The sequence below is a fragment of the Bombus terrestris genome, chromosome 6 (assembly GCF_910591885.1).
Source record: "Bombus terrestris chromosome 6, iyBomTerr1.2, whole genome shotgun sequence".
In the NCBI taxonomy this organism is placed as follows: Eukaryota; Metazoa; Arthropoda; class Insecta; order Hymenoptera; family Apidae; genus Bombus; species Bombus terrestris.
Genome location: NC_063274.1, coordinates 9,911,885 through 9,925,764, shown reverse-complemented (window position 1 = coordinate 9,925,764; position 13,880 = coordinate 9,911,885). Strand labels below are relative to the sequence as shown.

The 13,880-nt window shown below is 40.4% G+C and overlaps 1 protein-coding gene across 1 annotated transcript; it reads right to left on the bottom strand.

Moving 5' to 3' along the window:
* Nucleotides 1-8,722: 8,722 nt before the first annotated feature.
* On the bottom strand, nucleotides 8,723-11,686 carry LOC100650724. The gene is made up of 4 exons (XM_048406306.1): nucleotides 11,062-11,686; nucleotides 10,814-10,961; nucleotides 10,593-10,745; nucleotides 8,723-10,374 (listed from the first exon to the last, which is right to left on the bottom strand). Exons 1-4 carry the CDS (start codon nucleotides 11,152-11,154, stop codon nucleotides 10,298-10,300), a joined length of 471 nt encoding a protein of 156 aa, XP_048262263.1. The 5' UTR covers nucleotides 11,155-11,686; the 3' UTR covers nucleotides 8,723-10,297.
* Nucleotides 11,687-13,880: the final 2,194 nt, after the last annotated feature.

Below are 13,880 nucleotides of genomic sequence, written 5' to 3'. Positions count from 1 at the left end.
GCTGTTACACTTGTTCACGGTAAACGTGGTAGCAGGACGTTGCAGAATCGTTCGGCCACGGTTGAAAACGCGCGGTGAAACGACCGGTCGTCGTCATCTTCGTCGTTGGCGCAGCGTGGAGAAAGCGGGGGCAAAGAGGACGATTAAAGTATCGTAAAAAAGTTTTTACGCGTTCGCGAAATTACTTCTGGGTGGTAAGCGGGTCTCGTATTGTTCCAGTGGAAGAGGATGAGACGGCGCCGATGCGCGCGTTTCGGCCGCAAGTCTCTCGTGTACGATCCTCTGAAGCACGGAGAGAGCCTTTCGATCCTGGTTGGGCGCTGTTCGCTGGTTGCTCGTTGTTAATTTACCGTTAGCCACGCCGGCCCGCAGGAGAAATTCCCAGTTTACCGGCGGAGAGTATTAAAACGGCCGTACGAACGATTCGCTGGCGCGAGGGATTGAGTCGAGCTCGCAACCCACCTAATGACTGTCCGCCACAACGAAAACAATAAATGCACACGTGCGCGTACTGCACGTAGCGGATATTTTCTTTAAAGTCTGGTAACGCCCTGTAGTTCGTATAATCGTTCTATTTTGTCGAATAAAATTTTATTTCTATGGATGCGGAAGATACGAATCGCTATTTAGATTACGATGATAACAGATCGAATGGGCGAGCACCGACAATGGGCGCGCGATTTACGTGTACGTTTGTATCGTAGTCTTACTGATATCTGTAAAATTCAATGTTTTTGAAAAGATTGGCTCTCAGACGTGTGTTAGGATTCTTTTGAATTCGATTGACAATATGTAGCTCCGTCTACCCTCTAAATTATGGTTACATAATTTATAAACTCGCACATCTGTACGCGTCATTTACTGCAACACGGTTTGTTAGTGGGAACTTCGATAGTGCATGGTCATCTTCCTTGTTGCTTCGTAATTCTCGGTTCCTAATCAATCTGAAGAGGACACGGAGACAAGGAAAAAGAATTCTCTGTGATTACCTTTACCTCTTATACGGACGATAATAAACCGCGCGCATAGAATTTTCTAAGAGAATACTAAATACAAATTTATATGTCGTTTTACGGCAAATTTTTGGTCGAAAGTTATTATTAACATTTACCACGATACCTCGTATAGTTAACTGCCAGGTGAAAAGTGATCGGACGCTGAAAACGATTCGCGAATGTCAAACAGCGTGTACAACGAAACACATTACGCCGCAGCTGCTTATTCCCAGATAGTCGTTAGTCTTTCACAGACGATAGCGTCGTGTCTAGGATCGACGACAGCTCCCTTCCAGTTACGGTACAACCATCCCGTTGCATCTTTTATTGCGACGAATGCACGTCGATTAGACAAGTTTTCCTTCGTCTCGGTCTTTTCACGTCGTTTCGACTTGCTTGATTGGCGACATTTATAATGCATGAATCGTTCAGCGCTGCTGGTGTTTTACGCTCACGCTTCAATATACTTTCTTGTCATGATACACGTCGCAATGATGAATTATGAACAACGAATGACGGATATTACAAAGTCGCGTTTCATGGGGAAAAATCCTCGATCGGGTCGGCTATTTTGCTCGACGAATCACGCTTGTTCGATTTGCAGTTAACCCCTTTTCTTCTCCACTTTCTGTCGATTCGTTCTGCTCTCTTTTTCTCTTATTCTTCTTTTTTTCTTAACGTAAATTGCAACGTATTTGTTTTCTCTCGATTGCTTTCCGTGCGGTTTTCAATAACGTTCGACGTGAAAGCGACTAAATGCCCGGCCCGATCCTCCTCCAACGTTCCCTCTTAACGCGTATCGAAGTTTAATAAAGTTCAATTTAGTCTCGCATAATTTCCTCGAACACTTTCACTTGTCAGTCGCGTTTGTTCCGCGGCAATTAGTTTCGAGGCTCGATAGCTACGAAATAACGCGGCTCGTCTTTAAATTATCCTGGAACGGAAGAAATATTAAATATATTCAGTTACGTAGCCGCGATCGGCGCTCCTGAGCAATTTTCTAAGACGTCGTAACACCTGACAGTAAATTGCAAACGAACGAATAGGAAAATTATACGTTAATGTGGTAAGTTTTCTCTATCACCCATTATGCACCACTATCACTCGTCGTTCGTGAACTTTCCTTGTCAATCGTTCAAAGCATCAAACGATTCATTTTATTAAGCATATTTTTAAATTCAACGTTCTTTGACAGTTCTATTTTTTACGATTGAACCTGTTCATAGCTCATTGTGTCGTAGCATATTGTCTGTTCGATAATTTCAGCAAATTTATGCTTTCAACGTAAATACCTTACAATGAAAGCGTGGCAGAATTTATTTTATACCTTGACATCCTTCTCTCCCTATACACAACGTACAATTCACGGTGTTACGTCTGGAACTTGAGTCGTCGTCAATTTTAATTGAACTGATGGCGCCGTTTGTCTCTGTATACGCCTGGTATTATGCCTACGAGGAATGACGAATGAATTGAATGGTAGATGACATACGAGGCGATAGCCGCGAATACCGCTTGATGTCTTCTTAAGCCTCGACTTATAATCGAGCTGCGGCAGGCAGAGTTTCAATGGCGGCGTGGCTAACGGAAATCGCATCTTTGTCCAGCCTCGGTGACTGATCGCCTCGAAACGACGTACACACCGCGCCAACTGGCTCGAGAATCGGATACGTTTATCATCTCAATTAATTAGACGTGTCGCGAGAAATGGTAAACTCACGCGAGCGCGTTGTCAACGGGCGAGTTTACAGTCGGATTGTATTTTAACGACGAAAATCTGGCGTTTCAGCGAATTCAGTTGAATTCGGTGCTTCGCAACACGCGATACGGCGAATAAAGAGAAGAAAGAAAAAGTGACGGCGAGATAGAGCGAAAGAGGGTGGCGTATTCACGGGGAGCTTGGTGGTTTTGATTAAATGACTGTGTTTTTGCTCGACGTAGTTTCCAAGGCAGCGCCGCGATTCAGACCGGCTTGAAAGACCGTGTTCATTTGGCGGACGGTGACAGACGAATGCACGTTTCGGCGGGAAACGATTATCATGTTGAAAACGACGCAGCGACTGAATCGACGTTGGTCGCCGTTGGAGGGACAAGAGTAGTCGACCGGCTGAATGCCGACATTGTCGAAAGTCACGTTTGCTGAAGCTATTGAACTCGCCGGCTATCTGTTTTCCATTCCACAGGAAACTTCGCTCGACTCGTCTCGCGGTGCGCCACGTCGGTATTCAAACGAACCCGTAAAAACAATGCCGCGGCCGCGATATAGAATCGCGATTTGACGTTCAGTTCATTAGTTATAACAAACACGTACTTTCTATATCCTTTGTTACGCCTAAATTAATGGCCGTGTCAATAACGCTTCAAATGTATTATTTTACGGTCTGTTCCATTATATCGTTGTCCATTTAACTACCCGATGCTCTAGAAATTTCTATGCGAAATATGGTACACGATTTCTATATGTGTGAAAACAGACTCTATCGTTTGTTGCGTCGAAATGCTACCATTATGCTCACTTTTAATTAATATATTTTATGAATATTTAATTAATAATAAATTGAAATGTAACACAGAAGATATTGTACGTGAACATCGAAATGTTGTTTCGATGTTCCTAGGATATTTGTTTCTATTAAAGCGGTCTTAAATGTTGCAAAATAATCGCCGTTCTGGTACATAGTATGATTGATCAGACTCTTTTTTAACGCACGTCGCGATACGTCAGAGATATATAAAAGGCTCACGTACACGTTCCACGTTTTCCGAAGGCCGAAGAATGGAGAACCTGACGTTAACTAGGTACGAGATTAATTTATCAACCTTCGTTGCTCTCCTGTCGCAGGTTGCAGTGTCAAGGATCATTCGTACGTATTTGATCCCTGTAGCGTCTTTCGCGCGAAACGGCGTTCAATTGCCCGCGGAAAAGTCACGTTCGATCGCAGCCGGTGAAACGTGCAAAGTTCAGCCGCGATAATATATCATAGCCGGTGCAGCCACGGTCTCGCTGGGCGAACGCGCGACGAGCTTTTACGCTTTCGCGCGATTTAAAGAGATATACCCATTGTGAATTATGCCTTGCTTCCCTGTACGATGACGAGCATCTCGTGTCCAGTATTTACGGCTATTGTCTTCGTTGCCCGCTTCGGGCTAGTGCCACGACCGCATCGTGATCGTTATTGAGGCGCGTGGGTCGTCTTCTTCCTCCTCCCCTTTTCTTTTCCTCCTTCCTTTTCCCCGATGGATCAACCTCAACAATGTTTCCAACTTCGCCTGTATGTACGTATTACCTAGATCAATGGTTCCCACGTGTTTCGATAAGGCGACCTTTCCATGACTTTTTTAACCTTCGCCTACCCTACGGGTCTCCTTCGGACTACGTTCAGTTTGATGATAAAAATTGATCGAACGATGAGGAGAAGAGAAACAGGTCAAGCCCGTGGATATTCTATGTTCGATATTAAAAATTCGTAGTCGTGGATACGTTACAGCCTACGTATTTCTTTTTGATTCGCGAGTATTTTCGCAATTATTTATTTGGTTGGCTCTATGTTTCGCGTATAGAAATTCTAAGAAAGCTTCATATTCGTCGCAAATGCAAGTAAACACGATACGGTAGTGAATCACGTTGAAACGCGAGCGTTTCATCGGCTTTTCCGTGGCACTTAAAATTTTAATCTCAAGCTAAATCTCGCCACGGTACTTCGTCGCCGGAGTGCTTCGCTGTTCATTGCTCGAAATGGCTTACCGGATTACCGGTATAAATCTCAGTCGACTTACGTTAACTTTCGACGAAGCAACTTTTCCTTCGTCAAACAACAAAACAATGAACATTAATTTCTTACAAGTATCTAGAAACGATCGTCTTCGACTTTTATTCATCTCACGAAACTCATCCTCTGATTGGTAAGTTTACTATACGAAATGTTCCGAAAGAGCTCTTGAATAATTTGCAAACATATTATACAACTAGAAGCAGATAGAATGGCAGAGATATCGTGATATTGATTTTTGGCGTGATACGAACATTAAAGGAATTGGAAAAATGCGCGATCAATGCGCGTAATTCAATTGGAATCAGGCGGGCGTGTTAGAATGCATGTGACGGTTCACATATGTATACAGTATTATGTATAACAACGCACGTGTGGCTTCTAGGAGAGACTGCTATAAATGTCTTCTATGAAATCACCTGCTATTAAGTTCTGTTTGATATAACTAATACAGTTCACTGAGCTATTTTGTTCGATATTAGCATTAGATTAACCCTAACTCGGGCTAATCTAACATTCTAAATTCATAAGGTCAGATTTCATACCACTTAGTTGTTCTCATTCTCTGTTCTTCTTTTTTGTACACGAATCTTTCAGATAAAACACAAGATTGCTCAACTCATATCCATTAGAACGCCCTTATAAATTCAATTGACATCCTGCTTCAAAATATAAAACACCCTTACAAATTACTTGAACTTTTGAACTTTCCAAACACTCTACATCTGACAATAGAACGGTTAAAAGTATCCACGTTAAGAGTGCACGCTAGCTGAGAACGCAAAATTGCGGCTCTACTAATCGTTAAACAGACATCGTCGAGCAATAGAAGAGACAGAATCGTTGGATTTGTGGTGCAAGATCGAGCGTGGTGCGTTCGCGTGTTCTCGTAGCCACAACCCGTACGTGAGTGTATCACCGATGTGTCGGTGTATACAGTTATAATTGCCGCGATTCCGAGGCACGGTTGCGAGTGCGTCTACGATTACCCATTACCCGGATGAATATCTCGGATTACGGCACGGCAGCTAAATAAATTACTAAAGTACGCGGGCTCAGCTGTGTCTTTTCTCTCCCTCTTTCTTCTCTTTCTGGTCACTGACTCGTGTGCTGCTCGCACTCTACCTTCTCCATTTCGCGCGCCGTACACACGTACATCCAGCTTGCTGGCTTGCATATTAACAACGCCATAATGCGTGTGCACCGGTATAAATCTCGTGCATGGGCCGACTACGATTCTCGATTCGCGAGCACGTGGGGGCATAGAGAGCAGAGCTTCGATCTCCATTTGGTACGAGGAAGCGTATCTTTGTCGCACCACCTTGTACTCGCGCTGGTCCCGATTCACGAAGGGGAAGGCACGCGGCCACCGCCAGTTTATGCGGCACGACTCGCGTAAATTTCGTACACGGTTGTATTTTTGCGACCGCGACAGGGTCCCGTGTACGCGCAGCTAGTTATACGGTAACGTTTGCCTCGTTATGAAAGGTTTATTAATTCGAATGTACGCGTCCCATCTCGCGCGCCCGTATCCTCTCCTGAAGACAGAATGGCCTCCCGAGACGGAGAGCCTGACGAAATTTGCTGCCGCGCGAAGGGCGCCAGGATACATACATTCCTTCGCACGTTCCCCAGACACGGTGTGTCTGATGAACGGTCGATTGGAAATCGAGGTTTAATCTAAAATGGTCTGACAATTGTGGTCTGACAATTTGGCAGATATTTCGATCATTTTTCTACGGTTACATCATAGGGCAGAACACGAAGGAGGTGGACTTCGTCTTTAAAACACATCCCGAACTGAAATATTTTGAAAGTACTAAGCATTGTATTTACCAGTTTGTTGATAAAATTAATACAAGTTAGTAATGCATGTGGGATGTCAAAGTCTACCTCAATTTTTATTACATGCAGTTCATTATTGTTACAAGGTCGATTGCAATTACTATAACAGCCAGTATTAACGAATTACGTATCTGACAAATAAATTGAGAAATACGAATTTAATTGGCCTGTCTCTTCTGATTCATCTTTACTCAAATTACTCTAATTCCTGGCTCCGAACAAACATGTTGCGTCTCCTTCTTTCCTTCCGAGTTTCTCTTGCTCTCTGCTTCACCAAGTACAATGACTTTTTATCGAACGGTTGTAATCTTTACTGGAAACAAAACCTTTCCCTCGTGGAGATTTATCGGCCGCTGTCTGCGCAACATACTAACCAGGCCCGCGCACGTAGATAACTTTCTCCCGCGTGATAAGCCGTAAGGTATAAATCTGAATTGTTTTTATAATTCCCGGGGAAGAGATGAGGTATCGAGATAACGGGGATTCTAACGAAGTCTGTAATTTGCAGGCCGCCAGCGGAGCGCGCGATTCACGCCGGGCCGAGCGTTAACAGCGGCCCACCACGAGATGGATCGCGATTTAAACCAATCGACACCAGATAAACGCGGAAAAACGCCACTGGCGTTGCGTCGCTGCTAGTTACTGACTATCGATCGCCTATTAACCTCCAGAAAATCGAACACCTATAAACTGTCTGTTTTGCGTTCCTGTGAAACAGCGTCGACTTCTGTGCCGTTTTCCCTATAAGTTAGATAGAAGCTTGAAATATTTTTAACAATATGATATAGTATACGTGAAAGAGTTTTTAATGTATTCGTTTTATTCTCTTGTTAAAATTATAATTTAATTGTACTTTAATTCAGAAAAATTTCAGTAACAAATGTTTCGTAAAATATCGTATATTTAATCCTGGAATGTAGTCTGTAGTAATCTTTGTAAAAATAGAATCTACTAGCGCGCAAACTTCCAATGAAGTCGGTGACGCGAAAAGCTTGCACTCTCCTAGTTAGTAGAAGATTCGAGTCGAATTAGGTTTCCTGGTAGATTATTGTTCCAATTCTGTCGAAGCTTTGAACGAGATTAACGTTTCAAGAAATTACTATGTCTATTGTAAGCGACTTTCTATCTGACCTATGTTAAACTTGGATAAACCAGTTAATGTCATTTTCGTAGATGTTCGTAACCCTTTTTTGAAATAAATTGTATATTACATTGTATCCGTCGGTCAACAGGAAGTATGTTCGAACGAAAGGGTTCTAGCATTCTAGCGTTAGTATATACTATTGTCTGCTGTAGTCTTTGAAAGGTCAGTATATGATTAATAAATCTAATGTTTTGAAATGTTAGAATTGGAACGCGACACCATGAAACATTTCAAACGTTATATTATGTTAGTTGAAAGATATTTTCGTTTTAAATTTGAATTCGTAAAACGATTAGTTATATCGTTTTTTTTAACGAAATTCTAACGGAAGGAAGACTTTCTTCCGTTAGAATCGAGAGAAAGGATTCTGAATATTGTGCAATGCGTTTCGTAGTACGAGTTGACATTTTAAAGGCGTACATTTTTAAAGATGCACCGCTACTTTCTCACAATGGTAACAATGTATCAATGGACGGGTTGCGTCAGTAGGCTTCATATTTCCGATGATTTATATCCGGAGACGGGTAATTGGTCGTGGCCGTAGAACTTCCTACATGCTGCGTAACGTTCACATTCGATATAGATCATCCGCAATTGCAGCTAGTAACAGTCGCATTGTCACACTTGCGATATCACACAAATGCAACTCGATAAATACGAAGAAACTAACTAAAGTGAAGCTTACAGTTAATTATTGTCGTGCTGTTTTTCTATATAGACTGATGAGTTTAGAAATTTTAGAGAATTTAATCATTGAAAATATGTCGAACCTAAATATATTCCCTTTTGTCGAAATACAGAAACCATTATCTCTACTGGATTATATTTATTTATCATATAAATTATATTATAGTATGTAACTTTCACGGTAAATTAATATTAGATTTTCATATTAATAACTAGCGTTAAATTAACAAAATAAGGTGAATAAAGGAATTAAATACAAACAGGTAATGTGTACACAAGATATGTATTACCTTTAAGATACATAAAAATAAAGAAACACTAATACATATACTTGTAAATTACAAGTTGTGACCATAACGTTTGAAATAATTTGTCCATTAGCTCATACAATATTAACTATACTATTCACTATTTTATACAATGGCGATTATAGATGCATTTGTTAATATTTCAAACATATGACATTTTGATATTTGCAAATGATTTTATAATTGTTCATTCTTTTGAATGGCCTTAGTTAGTATTCCTTCTTATGCACTTGACGTTTATTCTTTAAAGTCCTTCACAATCGTTCTATCACGACATCAATGCTGTCCACAATCGCTTACTCATCAATTCTAGCTAATACGCAAGAAATCCTGACGCGTTCGTTTTCTTCCATGCTCTCGGTTCCATCTCCGACGACATCGATTGATACTTTAAAACTATTTGCTTCTGAAAGTTATGTTTTGCATGACACGTTTGGTCGATTCACTAGAGGTACTCCAGTGACCGTCTTTTTCTAGTTTTCTTGCTTAGAAATTCCAGTTGATGATATAAAATTCCGCTAGCAACCATCTTTTTCCTCCTCGATTACTGCTTATTCATCAATTTCTGTTGATGTCTTGAAATAGTCTGTAAAGATTGTCGCCTTTTTCTGGTCGTAGTTGTTTTTCCAGCAGATCGATCGTTACATGACAGCGGATGATTTTTCATCAATTTTCTCACTCGATGGAGTTCATCCTTTCATGTTTGAGCATTCTGTGCGTGATTATATTATTTTCGACAGATGTCATTGTGTCAGCGTTTTCTATGTCTTTTCTTGAAATTTTTAACAACTTTTTCAGACAAATGTGAAGCATTTTTACTTTCTCTTTCAACGATAGACGTTTCTTGATCAATTTTGTATCGTCCGGTTATCTTGCTTTCCTTGTTACTTTCTGGAAAATTTTTGTTTACCTTTGACAAAAACGAACAATCGTGTTTTTTCCCTATTAAATTAAGTTCTCCTTTATTGTTCTATATTCTTATCTAATGCATTTACTTCTCTGTTCGATCGAGCGATGGTCAATATGCTACTATGCTTCTTCTGCTCTTCTTTGAATTGTCCTTTTTCTCGTCGACGGCTACTTTTTTCGTAACATTCATCGGACCTTGAGAAGTCTCTTCTTTTTCACTAGTTAACGACTTTTTCTCAGCTTTTTCGGCGGAATGACTCTGCTTTTTTGTGCTAGCTGATTTTTCTTCCAGTTTCGTTGATATCCGAGATCCTTCCGAGTGTTTTCTCTCGCTGGTATTTGTTTTTGCATTCCCTTTCGACGATACCGGAGAATCAGCAGAGTGAATAACGTGTTTTTCGCTGGCAATTTCTTTTACGTCACCTTCTGTTGATTTCCGATAACCATTGCTGTAACCTTCTTTCACCTCGTTCATATCGATTCCTTCAATTCCTGTCGATAGTCGAGAATCGTCTTTGCCACTTGATTCATGCCCTTTCAACTGAGCAGAATCAGTTTTCTCGAAGCCCAGACTGGCTCCTTTAAAAAGTAACATGTAGTTGTTTCTTTATTTATCTGCTCCTTTAAAAGTAAACTTTTTCAATGTAACTTCGGGCGTAGGCGTTCTACATTACCTGGTGTCTTTTCTTCACGCACGAGGAGAGGCAACTTTATCACTAAAAAATATAAATTGCATTTTCATTAATTTTACCGTTGTACTGTTCCCGTATTTTTGTCGAATTTGATTTTTTTCAGCCCCATTTGATTACGAATTAATTGTTTGTTCAAGTTACAGATGCGTTTTATTTGTTTTCAAATATCGAAGTTTACGTGTACTTTGCAAAGAAATACTTTGCGCTTAAATGTTTGTGTTTTTATATACAAATCGAATCACCTTTCTTAACATTGCTTTTGATTGCTTCAATCACTTCTTTGGCTGTTCCAATCACTTCTTTGGCTGTTCCGATCACATTTAAAATCGTCGAAATGATGAAATTGTCCTTGCTAAGAAAGAACGCTATTGGTGACGCAGGAATTCCAAATTTCTCTGCGTAATTAAACGACACAAATATTATCAATTTTTCTAAAGTCTCGTTTAATCTGTTACTACATTACCGATATTCTGCTGCACTACATTATATGTCCCCAGTTCCTCTAACTTTCTATTTTCAGACAGTTGCAATGGTACAAATTTATCCTTCAATGATATTAAATTTTCAATTAATACATTCAACTTCTCTTGCCTCTCTTCTTTTACTTTTTTCTGAATGGATAAAAATTTATCTAATTCGTAAAATTAACATAACTATAATTTATATAGAATTTAGTAAAACACTATAAAATATTTTAACTGTATTACATACCGAATTGTCCTCGACTTTTTCCGAGTGCGGAAGACCTGGATGCGCCACTACCCACGACGCAAAAGACAACAGTAGTATCGTTGACGCCTTCATGTTACACCAGGTCTCGACTACTGATGGTTTACGGACCAGTTAGTCGATTATATACTCCGTTTCACAGTTGCAAAAACACCTTACTACACAGAATATAATAGCAAGGGTGTAAATTATGGCTTCCTGAAACTTGCATCTCTGGCAAGATAACAGTGTTTAATGTGCTTATCGTATTCATTGGCGCAGATCGATTTCCAACACATCGAATCCGAGGACGTTGGTTTTAGGTAATTGGGCATGAAATATAATATTTTTACAGACGTTTATGCATTTGTGTCATGATTAATTGCAATGGATTGTGAAAATGGAAGGATTCTGTTGTTATATTTATTTTTAAATGTGCGATAAAGATTATTTTAAATATTCGCCGATGACCAAAATCGTATTATGTATCCTGTATTAAAAAGAATTCTTTTACGTTCAACCCAATTTATCGTGTATTTTATATAACATATTTCGTATTACAATTGTTCCATTTGTATCCTTGCAAAATCCCGATTAAACTTTATAAACGATATAACGAATATTTCAATTTGCTTCAAACTGATAAATAATATGTTTTCATTGCGTTATACATGAAACTATACGTATTTATTTTAGAATCAAGATTATTATATTATAGCGTTCAATATGATTTCATCTTTCGTAAAGCTTGTCAGTATTCTTCCATGTTTTTCATGTTCCGTTAATCGAATGATGTAAAGTCTATTATACAATTTTGAAATATTTGCAGATTATGTTTGTAGAAAGATATCGTACTTATGCTGTGGGCATTATATAAATATTTAATGTACATTTTAAACAAGTTCGTTGATGTAAAGCTTTTTGAATATTCATGGAATCAAATGATAACGTTAAAATTAAAAACAGAGCGTGGCAGAGTTGCCATTCATTGCTGGCGAATTTCGTCCTCTGCCGGAATAAATAGTTCGGAAGGGGTGGTTGTTCTCCAAAATACACAGACTACCAGCCAAAGCTCATCTCCAGCACGATGTCGCCCATGTCTTAGAATATTAGCTATTTTCCGCTCGGCTGCACTGGATGAAGCGGCATTTCTTCTTTCTTTTTTCAGTCTTTCTGTTCTTTTCCTGTCTCGTCGTTTCTTCACTCTTGGAGTGTACCTAGTGTATACGAGGAACGCCAGGCGGATAGAAAAGAAGCTTGTTTCGTTATGTGCGACGATCAAGGAACTTTGTTCGTCCCTGGTCGTCGTCGTACTCATCATGCACGAAGGTGTACATCGGACGAAAAATTCTTAAAATTTAGCCGAAACGAACGCGACTCGACAATATTCGTCTCACGTTTGATTTCATTCCCGTTCGTTCAGGCCCGTGACAATTTCTCCGCGTCGAAAATGAAACGTTCCTCCATAAAGCGAACAGCTTCCTCGGGATAGCGAGAATTCGTGGGCGTGTACCGATGCGGAGAAATATTTTCTAACCGGATAGCCGCTTAAATCAGATCTAATGTGTTTACTAAACCATACCGGTGGAAATGAAATTTCAGCAAAAGCTTCCGTGGAAACGTACGGCTATCGCATTAACCCGAAAGTGCCGGTTTTTCCTTTCGGTGCAATGTTTCTGCTCGTTCGTTGGCCGCACCAAGGGGGATCGATCGGATCGGTAATTTAATGGCAACCAGCCGATACGAGGTAAAAATTAGTTTTCGAACGGGTTGCTTCACCGGCTTTTACTTCGTCACGGTGAACTGTACGGGAGAGGGGATAAAAAGCTACGATGAAAGCTACAACAGGGCGCGTAATAGCTGGCGATCGGTTACGACGCGACGTAGCGAAATTGCGAGCGATGCCGTAGATAGAATCAGTCGATACCGCTCGATAATAAAGCAACTAATTTCCTAACGAGTAAATAATCTTTGCGAGGGAAGCCGATTGAGTCGTTTCAAGGTATTACCGGCGATGTTCCGAAGGGTGAGCGACGAACGAAGACTCACAAATACTTTCTCCGGTGAGTTCTCCATCTGTGGTCAAACGAGCCACTAATCGTTACTAATTGACGAAACGAATGACTTCGGGTCGTTGAACCGTCGCGGCGTACGATTATTAATCGTATTAAACGTCGCATCGATCGTGGTAATACTAACTCGATTTCGAGAAGGGACTGTTCAAGTCACGTAGAAACATCGATCGCTTCGCACCATGTTCGCTTTCTCATCGATATAGTCCTCGTTATTCAACACGGCTAACCGTTAGAACAGCGTGAATCATCTTAATATCGATCCATGAGGCTGAGTCAATGCATCATTAACGTTTACAGAGCCCGAAGTCTCGTTCCACAATGGTGAATTTATCGTCCGGAGGAATTTCACTGAAACGTTTGTCTCTGGAGTCTCGTCTTCTCTGCACTGACATGCACGTTATTTCGTTACCGCGACCAATTATATTTCAAGTTACGGAGAGAGCCCTCAAACTCGTAAATTATAGCGTGTAATGTCGAGTCGGATTGCCACACATTTGCATACGGCTGCGGATATGAATTTTTGAGAGACATTTCGATTAATCGGTTTTAGCCGTATTTTATTATATGAATGAAAGGCAGGTTCAACAAAGTCGTTCCCCGTTTCCGCTTTGAGTGTGGTTATTCAATGAAAGAATAATATCTCGCTCCTTTTTTCCGCAGGACTTTTTATTGTTCCGGGCAATCCAATATCGAGAAAGCAGTTTTTCTAGGAATTCGTATTAATCAAAATAAAATTCGTAATTGCTC

Excerpts from the sequence above, each read along its gene's own strand:
- LOC100650724 (XM_048406306.1), bottom strand. The coding sequence starts at position 11,154 with ATGAAGGCGTCAACGATACTACTGTTGTCTTTTGCGTCGTGGGTAGTG. Across the intron at positions 10,962-11,061 it reads AAAAAGTCGAGGACAATTCG|AAAAAAGTAAAAGAAGAGAG; the intron begins GTATGTAATACA and ends TTATCCATTCAG. Across the intron at positions 10,746-10,813 it reads TGTAGTGCAGCAGAATATCG|AGAAATTTGGAATTCCTGCG; the intron begins GTAATGTAGTAA and ends TTAATTACGCAG.